This window comes from Falco peregrinus, chromosome Z (genome assembly GCF_023634155.1).
Source record: "Falco peregrinus isolate bFalPer1 chromosome Z, bFalPer1.pri, whole genome shotgun sequence".
NCBI classification, from domain to species: domain Eukaryota; kingdom Metazoa; phylum Chordata; class Aves; order Falconiformes; family Falconidae; genus Falco; species Falco peregrinus.
The window spans coordinates 28,856,093-28,876,369 of NC_073739.1; the positions used below are offsets into that span (position 1 = coordinate 28,856,093).

The 20,277-nt window shown below is 34.5% G+C and overlaps 1 protein-coding gene across 7 annotated transcripts in view; it reads left to right on the plus strand.

Moving 5' to 3' along the window:
* Positions 1–20,277, plus strand: part of CHD1 (chromodomain helicase DNA binding protein 1) — a 62,544-nt gene that overhangs the window by 31,367 nt on the left and 10,900 nt on the right. For 6 of the 7 annotated variants that reach the window (XM_055791651.1, XM_055791647.1, XM_055791646.1 and 3 more), the window contains 19 exons: positions 213–401; positions 715–877; positions 2,509–2,661; positions 3,146–3,217; positions 5,401–5,550; positions 6,129–6,277; positions 6,637–6,733; positions 6,823–6,918; positions 7,835–8,011; positions 8,233–8,393; positions 10,016–10,057; positions 10,799–10,929; positions 11,335–11,473; positions 12,208–12,358; positions 13,373–13,495; positions 13,823–13,960; positions 16,190–16,447; positions 16,891–17,031; positions 19,167–19,345. In XM_055791651.1, the coding sequence (XP_055647626.1) occupies positions 213–401; positions 715–877; positions 2,509–2,661; positions 3,146–3,217; positions 5,401–5,550; positions 6,129–6,277; positions 6,637–6,733; positions 6,823–6,918; positions 7,835–8,011; positions 8,233–8,393; positions 10,016–10,057; positions 10,799–10,929; positions 11,335–11,473; positions 12,208–12,358; positions 13,373–13,495; positions 13,823–13,960; positions 16,190–16,447; positions 16,891–17,031; positions 19,167–19,345 (2,709 nt within the window). The remainder of the gene's footprint in view (positions 1–212; positions 402–714; positions 878–2,508; positions 2,662–3,145; positions 3,218–5,400; positions 5,551–6,128; positions 6,278–6,636; positions 6,734–6,822; positions 6,919–7,834; positions 8,012–8,232; positions 8,394–10,015; positions 10,058–10,798; positions 10,930–11,334; positions 11,474–12,207; positions 12,359–13,372; positions 13,496–13,822; positions 13,961–16,189; positions 16,448–16,890; positions 17,032–19,166; positions 19,346–20,277) is intronic. The other variant, XM_055791650.1, reaches the window with a different exon arrangement.

The following is a 20,277-nucleotide window of genomic DNA, read 5'->3' on the forward strand; positions in this document are numbered from 1 at the left end:
CTCTATTTACAGTCAAAATATTTGGAATTTCTTGTAAGATGAAAATTCACAAATTGGATAAATTAAACAGAAGGGAGTGAGGAAGAAATCCAAATGTGTGTTTGCTTTTGTGATATAGTTATATGCATTCTTTGTGTTATCTCTCTACTTGAGTTTTGCTGCTTCAGTTGCAGTATGTCACTGTTTTGTGCGTATTTTTTATTATGTTGAAGGTTTTCCTCCTGGGAAGATTTTGAAGAGGAACATGGCAAAGGGAGAGAATACGGTTATGCAAGTCTTCACAAAGAACTGGAACCATTTCTGCTGAGAAGAGTTAAAAAAGATGTAGAAAAGTCTTTGCCTGCTAAAGTTGAGCAAATTCTGAGGATGGAAATGAGTGCATTGCAGAAACAATATTACAAGTAAGAAACAACAGTTTTTAGAAATTGTGCTGTTTTAGTGATATGTCTATGTGCAATTTACTGAAGCATAATAGTTTTTATAATGCAGTTTGAACTTGAGGCTTCTAGAATTTCACAGCAGTAAAACTTTATGCTGCAGGGGCTTAAGAATACTGGTCTAATGTCTATTCATGTAGCTTCTCTAGTTTGGCATGTTTCTACATTCATTTGGGAGCTGCTGTTTTTCTTTAGCTTGTTTATATTTTGAGAACTTAACATCTGTTGCTTCCACATATGGTTAGAAATTACTTACATTGTACATCTTATATCATAGGTGGATTTTAACTAGGAATTATAAAGCCCTCAGTAAAGGTTCAAAAGGCAGTACCTCGGGCTTTTTGAACATCATGATGGAACTCAAGAAGTGTTGTAACCATTGCTACCTCATTAAGCCACCAGATGATAATGAATTCTACAATAAACAGGAGGCCTTACAGGTAATGTCACTTCTTAGTAATAATTTTAAAAAAAGTTCTGTTTCATATTTGCAATGTTTACATATAAGTGCTCTGGTAGTTTATTAACTCTTACTGAAGTGTATTAAATAAAAACAGGTTCTCTGGAAAATGTGCATCCTGGGTTTTACAGGTAAGTGACTTGATTTTTATATCTTAATTTGAACCAAATAATTGACAGATAATTGACTAAATGTCACTGATTTTAATTACAATCAAAGTAAAAAGAAAACGGTTTTAAACAGGTTGTGTATTTTCATGCAAAATAAGCTTAAGACCTATTTTAAACCTAAGTGAAATGAAGCAGCTAAGCTGGTAAACGTAATGTGAGTGGAAGTGCATGTGACTGGCAGTGATACACCAGCAACCTATGTAATAGCGGAATGTCATCTGCAGAATGCTTTTATTATTTTTTATAACCAAATATTGTTCTCTGTATGCCTGCAAACAACCAAAGTGAAAAGAAATGAAAGTAACAAGCATCCAAAGCTCAGTCTGATTTTGTCATTGTTGTTGTAACAGATGAAAACAATTACCATCACTACCAAAGATGGTCTGGTCTGTTGGTGGTGTGTTTTTTTTTTTTTTTTTTTTTTTTTAAGGTTAACTGGTATTTGTACTAAAACTGTTGAGAAGCACAGCAACAGATAAGGCTGCTGTTGTTGATGCAGTTTATACCAACAAAAATGTTTCTTAAAGATGGTATTTTTTTTTTTCTGGAAGTTTTCAAGTCGGTAATTTAAATACCTTCTCAAAGCCACTAGTTTGTGCGGTGACAAATGTCCTCTTCCTTTCTGACATAAAGAATAAAAGCAGCTAACTCAGAATTTAGCATCCTCCCAAATTCTGTCTAAGCATCTTCACGTAAAGGGACGTAATGTTTTCAACACTAAATTTCACACTGGAGCTGAGAAGGCTTAACAGGCTTTAGGTGGGTTACAGTGTTAGGCACCACGAACAAGAATTCTCTCACTTTATCTTGCCTGAGAAACTTGATTGATGGGCTTTCTTTAAAAATACTCAGGCAGTTAAACAGCAGTACCTATTTCTCTTCAAAAGGTGGGAAATGAAGAGCAAGTAGAACTAAGGTAGCTTTTTATCATTGTTATATTTTATTGGTTAACAAATTTTGTTTTTTACTTGGCAGATAAGGACTTGGGCCTACATCACAACTTGTTATGTTTTTAAGCCCATATAGTCATGTTTTGATGAGATGTTAAGATGTGACTTTGAGAGGGAACTGAACAATGCATTTCTTTTAAAAATATGTGAGTTAGTAATTCTGTTGATTTCAGTTAGAATCAACTAAACTAAAATCAGAGTAAACTTTTATGTTCAGTTAATGCTGCATACCAGTAAATTTATATAGCAGTAGTGTCTTATGGTCATATGGATTTGGTGGGGTTTTTGTTTTGGTTGGCTTTTTTTAACTTCTAGGACACTGTATATTATATTCATGTGTTAAACTATGGAATTCTTAAGGAATGTCAGAATTTGCCTTTTTTTTCCTTTCAACAGCAATACAAAGAAAAGCAAACCTCAGATGTCTAACCAACTGCAATGTGTATTAGTGATGAACTTACTTTGTAATATATATTTCTTGCTTTTTGTAGCATTTAATACGTAGCAGTGGGAAACTAATCCTTCTTGACAAGCTACTGATTCGTCTGCGAGAACGTGGCAACAGAGTTCTGATTTTCTCACAGATGGTGAGGATGCTGGATATCCTAGCAGAATATCTGAAGTATCGTCAGTTTCCCTTTCAGGTAAGAATCTTGGTAGTAGTAGCCATGAAGCTTTGATCTTGAATACAAGAGTATTTTCTTTACTCTGAGGATTACAGAGCAACGTCACAAGTTGTCCAGAAGTTGCGGAATCTCCATCCTCTATAACATTTAAAAGCCATGTGGACAAGACCTTGGGCAACCTGCTTTAGCTGTCCCCATCTGAGTAGGGGAGTTAGACAAGATGACCTCCAGAGGTCCCTTCCAACCTCAGCTGTTTCGTGATATGTGATCTTTACCACTTTGGTTAAGAAAAGATGTAAGAAAATTTGTTCTTTTTCTAGAAAGACTAGCACTTGTTATGTGCTAAGTAGTATTTTGAAATTAAACAGGTGAAATAAAAATATTACATCAAGTGTTGCATTACTCTTTTCTGTCACGTAATGGTTTTGGCAGGTGAAAATTCAAGTTGCTGTTATTTTGAATATGAGAATTACTGTTTAACTGCACTGTTCAATCTCTCTAGAGACTTGATGGATCAATAAAAGGGGAATTGAGGAAACAAGCGTTGGATCATTTTAATGCAGAAGGATCAGAGGTATGGCATTTTTTTCCCTAAGGAATAAGTTTTATTTTTTTTCAAGAAATGTAAAGAAACATTGCACAAAAAATAAAGGCTTGAGAAAAGTGAGGATTATATCAATAGGGTTGAAAATTCATTGTTATTGCTTAGACTATAAGGTTTACATCTACTTTTTTCTCTTAAGTAGAAAACACGTAACGTAAAAATGGTAAGCAGTTCTGTATCTATAATTTTTTTTCTGAAGCTTTTTTGCGGCGAATGAAGAGACGGGACACTGCTTGATGCAAGCAAATGTCCATTTATTGTACACAATCACGAGTTTGTATCTGTTTTCAGAAGCTGCGCGCTTTAAACAGATTGGTTCTTTAAGCTAAGCATTACATACTAGGCAATCCCTGATTGGTGGTTAACTACAAACAAAGGACACTTTCATCAATTAACAGCAAGGTGTTACCTCTCCTTCACACCATCCATTCCTCATTCCCGGCATGACTCACCCTGTTGATTGTTATCTATTCACATTCCTTGTCCTCCCAGGGTTTGTGGCCTAAGAGCTCTAGCACATTCCTTTCAGCTAACTGATTGCCACTTTATGGTCCTGATTTGCAGGCCCCCTCCTGCACTTTTTATCAAAGTAATTTGAATTACTATATAAATGCTGCAGAAATCTAACCTCACCTTTGTTCCTGTGTAGAATCTAACCCAACAATGTTTACAAGAGCGCTGACCTTACACAAGCAATTAGCATCAAAAACATCCTTTGGCAGTGGGCGGGACTAACGTGTCTATTCTTGCATGGACAGCCATCATTAATTGTTTCAAATGTGGCTTTTGTTATTTTTATTTGTTGCCACCTACTTATTTGCCCTGGAAGAAATAGTGAAGAATTGATTTCTAGCTGTTCTTTGTGAGCAACCTGTAAATATATAGGTGCCTGTTTCAAATCTTTTCTGAGTTGGAAGATTTGTAGCTTATTTAGCATTCCTAATATGTAAGCCATTCCATATCTTTGATCAGCTTAAATCCCCCAAAGGCATATTTGGGGGAGGGGAGGTTGTTTTGTTTGGGTTTGGGTGGTTTATTTTTTGGGGGGGGGGGGTGGGTTTTGTTTTTTTTTTTTGACAGAAAATGAAGGGTAGCACTTGTCAGTTGCTGAGCTTGTTTCTGCTATGATGCAGGGAGAAGGACTTAATTCCATAATGTGAACTTCAGATATTTGTTACGCACAGAAGTTAATTGTTTCAAATTTCTCATAGAGACATTGTTGCCTTTTTCTGAAATCTTTACAGGTACACTGTACATTTTTTGAGATTAAGAGGAATTTATATATCATGCATTTTAAAAATGGAGGCAAACTATGCATTTGTGCAGCAGCAAAATTATGTTTTATTTGGGTTTTGTTGTTTGTTTGTTTTTAAATTCCTTTCCTAAAAATTTAGAACATTCTCTACAGTTTTTGGCCATTGCTGAGCTAAGGGGTACATGGAAATTTCTAACACAATTCTCAGGACTCATTCCTGAGTGTAACGGTGTGCTATCTCCTGTAACTGAATTTCATATGTTGTTTTATTGCATTTCTCAAGATCCTTCTGCAGTCTTTCATACTTGTCTGTGAATGAAGAATTCTGTATCATCTGCAGGCTTTTTCACCTTGCTTATCATTGTCCTGGTTTCAGCTGAGATAGAGTTAATTTTCTTTTTAGTAGCTGGTGCAGTGCTGTGTTTTGGTTTTTCGTATTATTCATGAATATGTTGAACAGCATTGAACTTGGCAGAAGGCTTTTCCTTCCTGTCTGAACCAGTTACTTGTAGGCTCAAGCATCTTCCCTGCTCTGGCATGGCTGCTTAGCCTTCCAGGGCTTGGGGCAGGGGGTGTGGTAGAGGGACTTCGTAACATACAAGTCTTTAACAGTAGTACTTCTTGGCCAGTCTGTTGTTTGGTTGGGATTTTTTTGGCCTGTGATCATCTACTAGGATGCTGCTTCCTTTAAACTGTTGAGAAGTCAGTAACAATTTACAAAACACACCAATATCAATGTTTACTTTATACTTAAAGAAGCTTTAAATATACAACAATTATGGAAGTGGTAGTATATGATATGACCGCACCACATACCACATAAACAAGCGTCATACTGGTTCATTTGAGAATAGGACTGTTATTGTGTATGAAAGTATTTCTTATTTTATGATTTCAGGACTTCTGCTTTTTACTGTCTACCAGAGCTGGAGGATTAGGTATCAATTTGGCATCCGCTGACACTGTAGTTATATTTGATTCTGACTGGAATCCACAGAATGATCTGCAAGCGCAGGCCAGAGCGCATAGGATCGGGCAGAAGAAACAGGTATGCACATTCAGCTTTAAGCTCCAGACCTGAAGGAGGGTTCTGTACAGTAGCTTTCCTCTCACTGTACTCTTCATTGTTGTTGTAGTTTTGAGGATAACTAATACTTTATGCATATGTCTAAAAATGTTAGTAGTGCTCATTTAACTTTTTTAAAAAATCTCCCTATATGGAGAGATAATATGGCAACTGTGGTATATGGATGGGAGAGATAGAGAGAGGAGTTATGGGACTGTCTGTCCCACATTCCCAATTGTCCCACATTGGCATCATGTCATTCTAGAAAATAACTGTTGCATCAGGTGCATCCCCCTTGCTTAAATATTTTTAAATTCTGTTCAGGTTTCATTCTTGCAGAAGACATACAACAGTAATTGGAAATAAGACAGTTTTGCCTGTGGCAAATCAAGTTTAAGACAAGACAGGTCCAAGTTTATTTTTCTGTTTTTTTAAAATGCTAAGACTGTGGTAACATGATGGAACTAGTATTTCATATTTGAAACCAGTCAATTCAGAATATACGTTGTGAAGACTGAGGTTTCTCCTTGTTGTTGCTTACTTTTTTAAAATGTACCTAGGTTAATATTTATCGACTAGTCACAAAAGGATCAGTAGAAGAAGATATTCTTGAAAGAGCCAAGAAAAAGATGGTGTTAGATCATTTAGTAATTCAGAGAATGGACACTACGGGGAAAACTGTACTACATACAGGCTCTACTCCTTCAAGGTATATTTTCTATTTATTTCTATACTAATTTACCCTTAAGTATATTTGACAAGTAAGTAAAAAGTTTAAGCTATTGCACTTGTTTAATAAAAGGTAAAATAAAGTTAATTAAGTAAAGATGCAAAGTATATTGTCTTAATAGATATTTATTCACGTTATATATATTTGTTAAAATAAATGTAATTAATTAAATAATATTTTAATATATTTATAAGATTATTTTTATTTTAATATTTTAATATATTTATAAGATTATTTTTTTTATTTAACAGTAAAAAGAAAGCTTTACTGACTGATGATCATAGAGAACTTTATCAAGTTACTAAGATAACTTTTTCCTGAAACATCCTTTATTTCAGCTCAACGCCTTTTAATAAGGAGGAGTTATCAGCAATTCTGAAGTTTGGTGCTGAGGAACTATTTAAAGAACCTGAAGGGGAAGAACAGGAACCCCAGGTAAGTAGTGTTTCTGGACTAGGGTAGATAAAACTACTGAAAATATGTGTGAATTATTTCACTGTAAAGAGAAACGTCTTCTTTTTTAGGAAATGGATATAGATGAAATCTTGAAGAGGGCTGAAACACGGGAAAATGAGCCAGGTCCATTAACTGTAGGAGATGAGTTGCTTTCACAGTTCAAGGTATTGCTGTCTTACCTCTCTCCTGCCATGATTACACTTCCCTTTATAAACAGTACTATTTTGCTTTTGAGTACCTGTCCATCTCTTCATTTTTATGAGATGCCTCAGTAAGTCAACTCTGTGTCTCTTCCTAATAAAACGTCTTTTCACCTATACAGGATACCTACCAATAGTATAAACATTTAAAACTACATGATGTATTTTGCTAATTTTGTGTTTTATTTACTGCCTTTTCTGTTAAGCAGCTGTAGTACCCTTGAATGCAGAACACAAAGTTTACATTTCTTAGCCGATGACTTCTCAATATAGCTTTTAGCCCTGAAGTGGACTTGAATGCCAAGTATTTTAAGTGTTACCAGTTAAACATACTATTACCTGGGTGCAAAAGAAATGCAGAGTGTGATGTATTTGTTTAGATCAGTAGATTATTAAATAGCTTCCCTGATGATTGTTTATTTGCAATGGATTTTGATTCCTACATTAATGTTCGGTTAGTCTTACATTATTATAGTTTCACATTAACTCAGGTATTCAAATGTTGTTAGCCATATTTTGAAGGAAGTTAAACAGCACTCTTACAGCTATTGGGGAGGTGTTTCATTATGCATCTGTATTAGTTAACACCTTTTAAAGGAAGAGAAACATTCTTATCATTTCTCATCTTAGTGCATGTTGCATGGAGTCTCTGTCCATTTCGTAAATGAATGAAAGTACTTTCATTAGGGACAGTGTTTTATGAAGCATTTTGTATATGTATGTTCTATATAAAATAATAGCATATATAAAAATAGATAAAATGTGTAAATGCAAAAAACTTGCCATCTAGACCTTTGTTTTCCTAAAATATTAGCTGCTTAGTCTTTTTCAAATAGTCGTGTATTGGTTTGATAAGAATACATGTATTCTGATATACAAGGTGGCCAACTTTTCCAATATGGATGAAGATGATATTGAGTTGGAACCAGAAAGAAATTCAAGAAATTGGGAAGAAATCATTCCGGAAGTCCAGCGACGACGAATAGAAGAGGAGGAAAGACAAAAGGAACTTGAAGAAATATATATGCTTCCAAGGATGAGAAACTGTGCAAAACAGGTGTGTTTTTTTACTTCTTACTGTTTCTTTTTTTTTTTTACTGTTTACAGTTCTTACTGACTTGTTCTTTTATTTTGCTGTTGATTTGTTTGGTGGTTGTTGTTGTCAGGTTTGGGGGTTTTTTTCCCACTTTTCTGAACACATATTTTTTTCAGAGTAGGCAAAAATTTATTTATGTTTGTTAATCATCTGGCTTTGAACTGCATATTTTGAAATTCCAGATCAGCTTTAATGGAAGTGAAGGGAGGCGCAGTAGGAGCAGAAGATACTCTGGATCTGATAGTGACTCCATCTCAGAAAGAAAACGGCCAAAAAAACGTGGAAGACCACGAACTATTCCTCGAGAAAATATCAAAGGATTTAGTGATGCAGAGATCAGGCGGTAAGAGATAGAGGGACACATATATTTAAAGGGACAAGTAAATTTTTTATTATTATTATTATGTGTGGATAACTGGCTAGCTGAAAAAGGTCTCATAGACATAGTCCAGCTGGCTGGACAAAAATGCACATCACTCTCAGCTTATCTGAAGTAAAGCAAAAATTACAAAATAACAGGAAGACTGAGGTGGGAAAAGAATGTTGCAGGTGGGAACAGATTACAGAAGAGAAGCTAGGGGTGGACTTGATATTTAGGCAACTAACCAATAATGAGCTTAACTTTTGTAATATGTGTGAGCTAATTATAAGAAGGCATAAAAGGTGACTGTAAGCGACAATAAACGAAGTCTGCTGATCACTCATATTGAGTGACTCTGTCTTCCCTCCGTCGCGACAATTATGGAGTTTGAAAGTACAGAAGGCAGTCTGTTTTACCTGAATTTCTTAGAATTTTTTTTATTCTAGGCATTTAATATTTTATCTTTTGTACTTTGTGGTGCTGACAGTCAACAGTCAAAAATCTGAACCCATTTTAATGAAGGATAAAATTAGGTTTTAAAAATATTCTTGGTTGTTTTAAACTTGTTAATTCCTGTAACCCATGAAGACAGATTTCAAAAGGCAGTTGTTACAATGGGTGAGGTGTTCTTTTAGAAGCCAAACATTCTGCTTCCAATCCTATTATCTAAAAACTGCAGTGCTGAAAGGATGTGTAAATCTTCCTAGTGACAATGACAAAAATTTCAGTGGATTTTGTTTTCTTGTTAAACTTCTTGACACTGTAGTTGTGTTAATGTTATATTATGCCTTTTCAAACTAAAAATATGAAATCCTATTTGAATGTTGTACAACAGGTCGTTTCGATATTTGTTGCTGAAATATTCTTTAGGTAGAGGGAGGAAGAGTTGTTTACCTTTTCCAGTTTATGAAATGCTTTGCTTCTGAAAGTATGCATATTTCTCTAAAATGCTGTAAAGCTTTAAAAATACTTTTGGTTAGAGAAACAACTTTAAAAGATCCTGTTTCCCTTTCCATTTCATCTAACAACACAGCAAATTGATACTTTTTTCAAGACTATTCTTGTGCTTGCACTAACAGTTTGAGGCCTTGATTGTTGGGGCATTCTTTTTTTAATTATTTTGATTTTATTTTTATTTCATTTCCTTTCTATCCCAGGTATCTCCAGTTTCTTTCAATCTCTTACACATGCCTACAGAGTATCTTTCATGCTGTGTTTTCCAGAGTCTTCAGATCACCTGTTGCTAATTGCTCCTTTTACTATATAAGGCATAACATAATCTCCATTTACTGTAATCCACATTAAACTTTTATGATTAGACACATTCAGCTGCTGAATTTTCCATCTTGTGAAATTAATAAAGCAATTTCTGAAATAATTTGTACCTTGTATTGTTATATTGAATCAGTTCTTAAATAAAACTCAGACTCTGGGTTTTCTGGTTATACTAAACTGCTCTGCCCTCTCTAGTTTTTTGTTTTGTCTTGGTTTTTTATTGTCCATATAGTGTTACACTAAGATGCGTAACTGTATTAATACAATTTTAAAACCAGTGTAATTAGTTAAGCATGCATTTAAATGGCAAAATTATTTTCTGTTACTAGGTTTATCAAGAGTTACAAGAAATTTGGTGGCCCGCTTGAAAGGTAAACTTGTTTATTGTTTGTGTAGGAACTTGGAACCTTGTTTTCATAAAAATTTAAAAATATACCAAGAAACGTTAGACTGAAGAGAAAATATAGTGTCTAGTTTTTTGCCTTGAATGTAACATGACTTTAGCTTAATATCTTCCCTTTCTTCGTGTATGGTATGTGTGCCAACAGCCACACAGCAAACCTTTCAATTTGCAGGATTTACTCTCTTTATACTTTACATGGTGTCCTGTTTAATTCATTGGTGATAATCATTCATTTGTCTTGTTTGATAGCCTGTTGAAAGCCTATCAGTTTATTCACTCTGACTGTTGAAGTTAGTTTTGCATTTTCCTTATTGTCAGTTCTTATTTTTAAACTTTGATTATTATTCCAAATTCTAAGAAAAACTTCCCATCCTTATTTTCCTTAAAAATATTTATAGTCCATATGAACATATTGTATATAATGACTCCTTTTCTTTTTTAAGGAAATGTGCAGTAATGTAATTTAACACTGTAGGATTAGGGTCCTTTACGGTTCTTGCTGTATTGTCATCTGATACTGGAGACGTGCTTTTTTTTTTTTATTTATTTATTTATTTATTTTTTGTCTTGGATCAAAGCTATACACAGCATAGCAAGTACAGGTGACTGATAACTTATCTGAACATTTCTCTAGTTTCAAAGTCTGAAGAAGTCATTCACAATTACTAAAGTTTCAGAGCTATAAAAATATGTGTTTGTTTTATGACAGGTTAGATGCTGTAGCTAGAGATGCTGAGCTAGTTGATAAATCAGAGATAGATCTTAGACGTTTGGGAGAGCTTGTACATAATGGATGCATTAAAGCTTTAAAGGACAACTCATCTGGACAAGAAAGAGCAGGTACAGTGTGTTCAGGGGGCTTGGGGGGACAATAAAAATGAGTTCTTAATTATTCTTGCATTCATATCATAACAGAAAACAGTTTTATTGGGGGAAAATATAAACAAAAATGTTGGCATGCTGGAGGATTGTAAAGTGTTACAGTATGATTTTTTTTTTTCCTCTTCCTGTGTGTGAATTTTCATTGGAGAAAGCAGCATGTTTTTGAATTACTGTGAAATTTAATCTTATTATCTGAAAGACCTTTTGATTCTGGAGCTTAATTTGGGCATTTGGTTAAGAAAAGGTCATTTGGTATAATTGAAAGTTTTCTGCTATAGCATCAGTCTTAGTTGTTTCCTTTAGATTTTTCTGTATGATATTTGTAAAGGTAAATATTTTAATAGCTTTTTAATTTACTTTAAGGAGGTAGACTTGGGAAAGTTAAAGGCCCAACATTCCGAATCTCAGGAGTACAGGTGAATGCAAAGCTAGTCATCTCTCACGAAGAAGAGTTGGCACCACTGCACAAATCCATTCCATCAGATCCAGAAGAAAGAAAAAGGTATTTTTTTTATTATTTTATTTTTTATTAAGGAAATAGTAATGTAGAAAACTTTCAAAGTTCTATTAACTTTTTTCAGACAACTTTGATTCAAAACACACTGCAACAGCATTGTCCCTCTATTCCTTGTAAGGACTGGCAGCAGTAACCTGCTCCACATCTGTCATTCTTTCTTCCCTTGCCGTGGAAGCCAGTAACAGCTTTGGCTTCACCATTGTATTCTCTGGGAATTGTGTTCAGTTGCTAATAATAATCAGGACTAGGATTCAGACTTGCTGAGGAGCTGCTGTACGTGGCACCTCTGCTTGAAAGGAAAGCAGTATGTTTCACAGCACAGCAGTAGTTTTTTCTACCTTCTGAACTTTTTCCCTTGCCACCTTATGTATCACAATCCCTAAACTATCTACTTTAGCAGTTACACTTGGGTGATGATTTATGCTTTCATTTTTTTCATGGTTAGCCAACTCTGATGCAGCTCATGGCCACAGATGTCTATTCTTTGTATGTTAATCTTAACCAGCTTTAAAAAACATTTCAGTGCTGATATCAATAAATATTTTACAGAAATGTTAAGGAAATTCAACAGTAAATATTTAGATTAATTTCCTTAATATACTGGCATCTTAGGAGAGAAAACAACTCTACTTCCATCACTTCTAGTGTGTTCCCTTCCACCTTGGCTAAGCTTCAGAAGTAAAAATCACTTATTTGTATTTCTAATTTATTTCTGCTAGATATGTCATCCCATGCCATACCAAGGCTGCTCATTTCGATATAGATTGGGGTAAGGAAGATGATTCCAATCTGTTAATAGGCATCTATGAATATGGTTATGGCAGCTGGGAAATGATAAAAATGGATCCTGATCTCAGTTTAACACAGAAGGTAAGTCATCTACAACACTTCATCAAGGACTTTGTTTAGGTAATAATGTAACTGAGAACAGTGACCGAGAGAGCTTATCATATGGTAATTGAAATTGAAGGAACATTTTAAGTCAATTGTGTTTCTTAGTATCTTTTTTGTGGTATATTACTAGATTTCAAGATCTTGTGTATTCAGTTGAAGGATGCCTTCTTGCAGTCAATTGCCATGTTTTCATGCAGTTGGACCTCTGTCATTTGAATTTTTATTTTCAGTTGTTTCCTTCTCTGATTTTAGATGTTCTGGCTTTTGTTCATTTTGTGCTCTTGAACTTTTGGAAGGAAGGTTTTTCTAGAGATTTGATTTGGTTTCCCCATTCCCACATAATACCCAGATTCTTCACTTGAAGCTGTCTTTCACTCACAACATGAGAGTAGCTGTATTAGAATTAGTGCGATAGCTCTTCAGCCACGGTGAGCAACAGGTATTGAGGAAAAGACTGGTATGAAGTAAACTTCATGACAGTGCCAGCAACCTGTGGCTTTGAGATTTGAAGAGTCAGGGTTTTATCCAAATTAACTTAATAATGATTCCTACTCCTGCCTTCCGTTAATTTGCCTGGTTTTTGAAACTATTTGTTTATGTCTTTGGATCTGCAATAACCTGTAGCGAGTTTTGCATTTAGAAGATGAGGCAGAGCCAGGAGTTCTGTAGGTGACTGGTATAGGAGCTCAGAATTTCTTAGGTAAACTATAAAAGTGGAAATATAAATAAGAGACTGGTTTCTTGAGTGAGTTTGAAACTGTAAGGCCATCACCAAGATTCTTCATTGGCTGCATAATTGGAGAGAAATGAAAATATTTAAGAAATTCTCCATTGTTTCATGCATGCTGGCATATTTGCTAGGTATAGTTGAAGTGGATTGTTTTCCACATTCTATCACACAGCTTTTTCTATTCTGTGTGCTCCAGGCTATCGCCTTCTAAACTTAGTAGTATGTACTCATAGCTGTGATACTACTGTTGTTCTTCTCAGATTTTGCCTGATGATCCAGATAAGAAACCCCAGGCGAAACAGTTACAGACCCGTGCAGACTACCTCATTAAATTACTGAACAAAGACCTTGCAAGGAAGGAAGCACAAAGGCTTGCTGGTGCAGTAAGTAAAATTTGGCATCCATTACTGAGATAAAACCCATACACTTACAGGCATGTCAGCTGATTCTTTTTCTTTTTTAGTTCTGCTCTTTTTTGTTATGTAGTATTACTCTGTATTGCTAATATTGTATTACATTAACTCAAGAAATTAATTGTGAGTTTCATATTGTAGTATTCTTTTATTTGTATGTGTTCGCCACTGTTGCGCTATGCTCTGCCTCCAGTCCTGAGAAAAGTGGCGGTCATTAGTGGCAATAAATCTTTTTTTACAACTGTGGTACAAAGGTTCTTGTCAGTAGAGGTATTAAAGAGGCCAATTTGCATTCAGGGCAATTCAAAGAGGAGGAAAACAAGAACTAAGAAGAATAAGGTGATAAAGGCTGCAAAAATAAAAGATGAAATAAAAAGTGATTCTTCACCACAGCCTTCAGAAAAATCTGATGAAGATGATGATGAGGATAACAAGGTAAATATCTTTCACGTGGTAAAGATAACTATTCTATTGTATATTCTGCTTGACTTAATAAAATTGAAGTATCTGAATGTCATCCTTTTCCTGTGGCCACTAGGGCTGATGTTGCATCAGTACAAGCACATGGAAGACTGTCTGTTTTAATGTAATGATGAGCCAGTAACTGCGGAATTATGAGTAGTTTTCCAAATTATATTATAAAACTTGTTGTGGTCTAATTACAAGTGGCATTGCTTAGTTTCAGCATTCTTTAAAGAATTCAGCATTGTATCTGCTAGAAATGCAAGCCTAATGTAACACACAATTATAAAACTAATGTTTCTGGCTAATGTTTTATAAGTACTGATAGCGATGCTTCAGGTAAAATTTTTATTCAGGCTCAAAAAAAAATCAAGGTCAGTTAGAAGAAGCAGCATGAAATAAATGGTATTTCAAGACTTGCATGTGAAAGCTCCTGTGTATGTATTTCATTATCCAAAAAGTCTATTTAACCAACTATTTAGCCTTGTTGTGTTATGTTAATTCTGATGTTACTTCTTTTAGGCCAGTACTTCTATAGGGTCTTTTTTATTTCTAAAATTTGTCACACAGCAGAAACCACTAGAGATGAAAATTCAGGTAAAGTTTAGGGTCATGTCAAAGCTAATTTTATTTTGAAAGTAGTTCACATAAATCAGTGCAAATCTATATGTATCATTAAAATACTACTTCGTTTAAGTAAACTAAATTTTAAATTTTTAAATTTAAAGTAAACTAATTTTAAATTTTACAAACCATTGTAATTGTCAACTCACTCCTTATGAAAAAAAATTGTTAAGTCTGTCAGGCTTAGAAGTACCATGACACATCTATAAAACGCTGTCATTTTTAACTAAAGCGTGTATGTATTTAAATTATACTATGAAGAATAAAATGCAAACACATAAAAAAAAATAATTGTGTAGACTGACTAATATTTATAGGTAAAATAATTTGTCTGGAATGTAAGATAAGAACTGTGAGCATCGTCACAGTTCCCAGTAAATTAACATCAGCAACTGAATCCTAAAACTAAGCAAATTCAGTATTCAGACTACTTGAAAAAACAGTGTTAGACTACATCTCCACTCACAACAGAAGACATTGCCAGTCAGCTGATTGACTCGTTATGTTTTGGGAAAGTGCCTAGAATGCTGTCCCCTTTTGTCTGTTTAATAAAAGATATTCATCATTTTAATACTTTTGGACACAGACTAACAATTGCATTTCTGAAAGCTGGACTATATACAAGAATGGGATTTAACCACCTAAGCGGTTGGCTTTAGCTACTCAGCTGCTGTAGTGTGTGCAATATTTAAAATGTATCTGTTTAACCTCTAGAACATTCAGGAAACTCTTGAAGTCATTGGATTTTTGCTGGGAAGTTTCCATCATACCTAAATACTGAAGTCCTGCTTGGGCTGATTACTTGATACCTCATCTAAGTAACTTGTTCAGATCCATGTATTAGGCATTCTTTTATCTGTTTTTCTGCAATGGATTCTATATATGCCTTTCCAGGGTGTATTCAACTAATTGCAAAGATAATAATCATTTTTGCACCTGAACACTTTTGTTACTTACTGTAGTATTTTTCTATTGTCTGTAAGGGTTTGAGTTTCCACCTCAGACCTTGTGAGTATTATAAAGACCAGTGGAGTGTCATTCTGTTAACCTTCAGATAATTAAATGGGCCCTATCAGACAATCTGCAACTAAGACCTTTCTTTTTAAGCCTAGTAAAAAGAACACATCTGGAAAAAGCTGGGACTCTGTTACCTTGTCCTGTGAATGTTTAATACGGGATTGGTAAAGGGTTACTGGGACAAAGCTAACTAGAACAGAGGTTTTCTAACATCCCCATCACTTGAGTGTCCTGAGCAATCAGCTCAATTTTGAGACCTACTTCCTTACAGTTTTTAGCTAAACTACCCTACAGAGGGACAGAATTCTAAGTTAATTCTAAGTTAAGTTGACATAATTTCTCACTACCACTGCCAAATCAGTACTTGCTTTGTCACATCAAGGAAATGAGTAGTTCTCATCCTTCTTTACAATGGCATTCAGATGTATTTGATGAGGTGTTAAATCTATATCCAAAAAGAAGAAAATGCACAAATAAAAAGTATGTTTTAATTTTGATAGCTACAAAACCGGTATAGATAGGAACTCAGTTTTATGTGACATATATGCTTGCATATTGCAGGATGAGATTGTTTCAGTGAAACATCCACATAAAAAAATTAAAGCAGAAAAAGAAAATGAAGAAAAGCCTGAGCCAGATATTGGTATAAAGAAGGAAGCTGAAGAAAAGAGAGAGACAAAAGAAAAGGAAAATAAGAGGGATTTGAAAAGGGAGAAAAAAGAAAAAGAGGATAAGAAAGAATTAAAAGAAAAAGATATTAAAGAAAAGAGAGAAAACAAAGTTAAAGAATCTACACAGAAAGAAGTAAAGGAAGAGAAGGTAACTAGGTTTGTTTATCTTATATAGCACTAGAAAAGGACACTAGGTTTATGTGAATGATTTTAAGATGAAAAGGTATTTTGGGTCTGATCAGTTGTCATTTCATTGAAGTCTTTTACATCACTTGAAGTTTTATTTTTACTGCCTGAAATCATGAGGACAAGCATTTGAAATGGGAAATTACATCTTCGATGATACTTATCTTCCTATCTTAGTTGGACTGAGAGTACAAGTGTGTTCAAGAAACTTACTCATTTTCCATTCTCATTTTCCATCCCACAGAGAAAGTAAAACGTGCTCTCATTGAATGTCAGCATGTCTGCATAGTTTTAATTCTTATTATTGAAGAGAATGCAGTTGTTACAGGGATTGTTGTATGTTACAGGATAATTCCAGAGCCAAAATAAAATAATTATTTAAATATTTTGATATCTTGTCATTAGGTAAATGAAATCAAATCTGAAAGTAAAGAAAAAACTAAAAAAATTCCACTGTTGGATACTCCAGTTCATATTACTGCAACTAGTGAACCAGTTCCTATATCAGAAGAATCTGAAGAACTGGATCAAAAAACTTTTAGTGTGGTAAGTCCCTTTTTGGTAGTTAGTATTTATACCTGCAATTCTAAATGAGGACAATTTCTGATATTCTTGATTCTGTTACAGGCCACAATAACACAGGTGATCTTTCCCTAATAAAATGTCAGATCAATGAATGTTACTGCCACTGTACTGAAGTAATTTTTCTCTTCATTCCGGTAGTTCTATTTTGTTGTTTACTGTATTTATGCAGGATAGTAGGAAAACTTACCCAGTGGTCTGTGTACTGAATGGATTTAGAATATAGACTGTAAGGTTATATCCTCAAGAACAACTTAAAGAGCAGATATGAATGAACTTCAATACCTTGCTGGAATCTCTGGCTTCATCCTACCATATATGCCTGCCTTTGTAAGATAGCAAGAGAAATTCAGTTTCAGCACTTCTCTCCTGAAGTATTGCAGACTGAGATGAGTAGACACAGGAAGGAACAAATGCTAAAGCTCTTAGAAATACCTTGCTGGAGTAATGTCTCTGACACCAAAAGAATTTTGTTTAATCACTACTTCTGACTAAGAACAGAATCAGTATTACAGGAAAAAAGGTATGTGCACACAATTTATGTAAAGTTTTATAGGGTGGCTGGGGCCCTTGGAAAGGTATCAGTGAGCAACTCTGAGCAGCTACTTTCCTGTGGATGTTTCATCATTCACGTTTCAACATTGTTTGTTTCTACCAGCCCGGATTACTGGGGCTGTTGTAGGTGCTGGCTGTGACACACAAGTGGGATTCTCTTGAGTGTGGTAGTGACTGGTGTCTGTACAGCTTTATTCTAAACATTCTAAGTAACTCACCTGTGATTTTTAGGATGAGCCTCAAGTAATGCAGGTGGTATGTCCATGTGATTAAGTGACAGAAAGACACTTGATATCCATGTACAGTTATATTTTTATGATCACTTCTGTATTTAAGTAGTGCACTCTGTAAGCTGTCTTTTAAAGGCTACTTTAAGCTGTGGGTAGTGCAATATGTAATGCAGCTGCTTAATTAGTGGCATGACCTGGCAATGGAACAGTTTCCCTGATTTTCCTGAGTTGTCCCTAGATGCTTACATGGTAACTGCAATAATCCGTTTAATTCCATTCCAAAAAAGTTATTATTTTAAATGTGTGTGTGTGTTTGTTTGTTTATAGACTTCCTTTTGCTCTTACTGGAAGTAATTCTAGATTGAGTCTTTGTACAGAATTTATTTTTTTTTATCCAGGCTTTTTGCTCTGGAATGTATGTTTATCATTATGCCATGGTCAGATGTAGTCTAATTAGTGTATTTAACTATACTTTCAAATGGAAGTTGCTGCTGAGGGTTGTTCAGGCTTAACTAGTTTGGCTCTTTGTGACAAGGAGAATATGCGTTTCATCTGTTTACCATGCCATTGTAATTGGATGGTATTGCTAAGCAAGTGTCTGTAACTTAAATCATGCTGACTGGTTTTATCTGGATTTATTATTAAAACATTTGATCCGAAGTGTGAAAATTCAAGAATGTGCATATGACATGTATCTGTATTGCCATCACTGGTGTCACTAATCTAGGCATACCCAAAATGGCTTTAGTCTAAATACTGCAAGTTCTGCTAGTATCTGTATTTGAGAACTGCTCAGAGAAGCAACATTGATCCCCTGCTGAATGCCAGGTTTAATTGTTGCAGAAAAGTATCTGTTTGAAATGTACTAAACAGTCTCATACTTCATGCTGACATTGGAAGTTTTACAGCTTTCAAGGTGCTTAAAAAGTCTAGGTCTTCTCCTATATGCTTGTGCTGAGAGTTATGTTTGTAAAACCCAGTTGTAATGAGTCCCTTTCCTTAGAAAATCCCTTGTATTAAGGTAGTACTTTCTAAATCCTTAATATCTGTATTTTATAAAATTTAATGCTTTCACAGAATAAATTTCCAGCTGGGTTCAAAATACAACTTTTTCCAAAGGAAACATGTAAAAGATTTTTAAGAGCTGTGAGCAAGTCTTGTATTTCATTTGGCTTATAACAATATTGTCTCTGCCTGTATATAGATGCGTGTATATGTATACATCTCACAGTAAAGTTTGGGTCTGTTTTAGAATTCTTTTTTTTTTTCTTATTTCCCCTTTAAATTAATACATTCTTCTTTTGCATTTTACAGTGCAAAGAAAGAATGAGGCCTGTTAAAGCAGCACTGAAACAGTTGGATCGACCAGAGAAGGGCCTTTCTGAAAGGGAGCAGCTGGAACATACTAGACAGTGTCTAATCAAAATTGGGGATCACATTACTGAATGTCTGAAGGAGTACACAAATCCTGAACAAATTAAACAGTGGAGAAAGTATGTTATTCTCTGTGTTTTTTTCTGGGAAAAGGAAAATCTGTAATTGCTTCTCTTAAACAGAATAGTTCTTAATTATTTCTTGTTCTGCCTTTCTTGTATCTTTCTGCTGTTTTAAATAGGAGTCTATAAAAAGATGATTACAGAGTTCTGACTTTTAATGGTTTGACTTTTTCATACTGCATAGCAATGCGTTTGGCCCAGTAGGTGGAGTCATCTCACAACTGAGAGCAAACGCTAAATAACTTGTTACTTCCCTGTGTTTTGGGAAAAGCATCCTTTAAGGATCTGGGGTTTTTTCAGCTTTTAGGTGTTTGGGTTTTTTTTTTAATTCCTGCTAAAAGTAGGCATTTCTAAATTTATGATGAACTTCGCATGATTTTGAGTTGCAGAATTCTTTATTCTTTTTAAAATACACTCTAAAATTAAATTAGATACTGCATGTTGATACTTGATAAATGATGTATCATAACATACTCGGATGTATTCCAAAAATGAAAGAAAAAATTGCATCTTTGAGTTGTAAAGTTTATAAAAGTAAGAAACAGTGTTGGTGTGTAAACTTAGTATATTTCACTGTTAAGTTCTTAATGCAATTTCAGTTAGTTTCATTAGAATATGCACTTTAATCTTTTTATGGTTGAAAATGCATCTTGCACTTCCATATACAGAAGTCTGTTAAGTGTTTAATTTTCTTGAAGACTTCTGTTACTGTAGAATGCTTCTGCTATTTTTACTTGCTTTACTTCAAAATACTAAGGTGATCCAAGATACAAAACCAAGGTCCATGTCTTAAATTTGGGAAATGTTTTATTTCTTCAAGTGAAAACTCATAATAGAGATATTATTCATACTATTGCAACAATATTATATGTAGATTAATAGAATATGTATTTTGGCTATTTTTGATAAGAAGAGTAGTTAAGCTACTT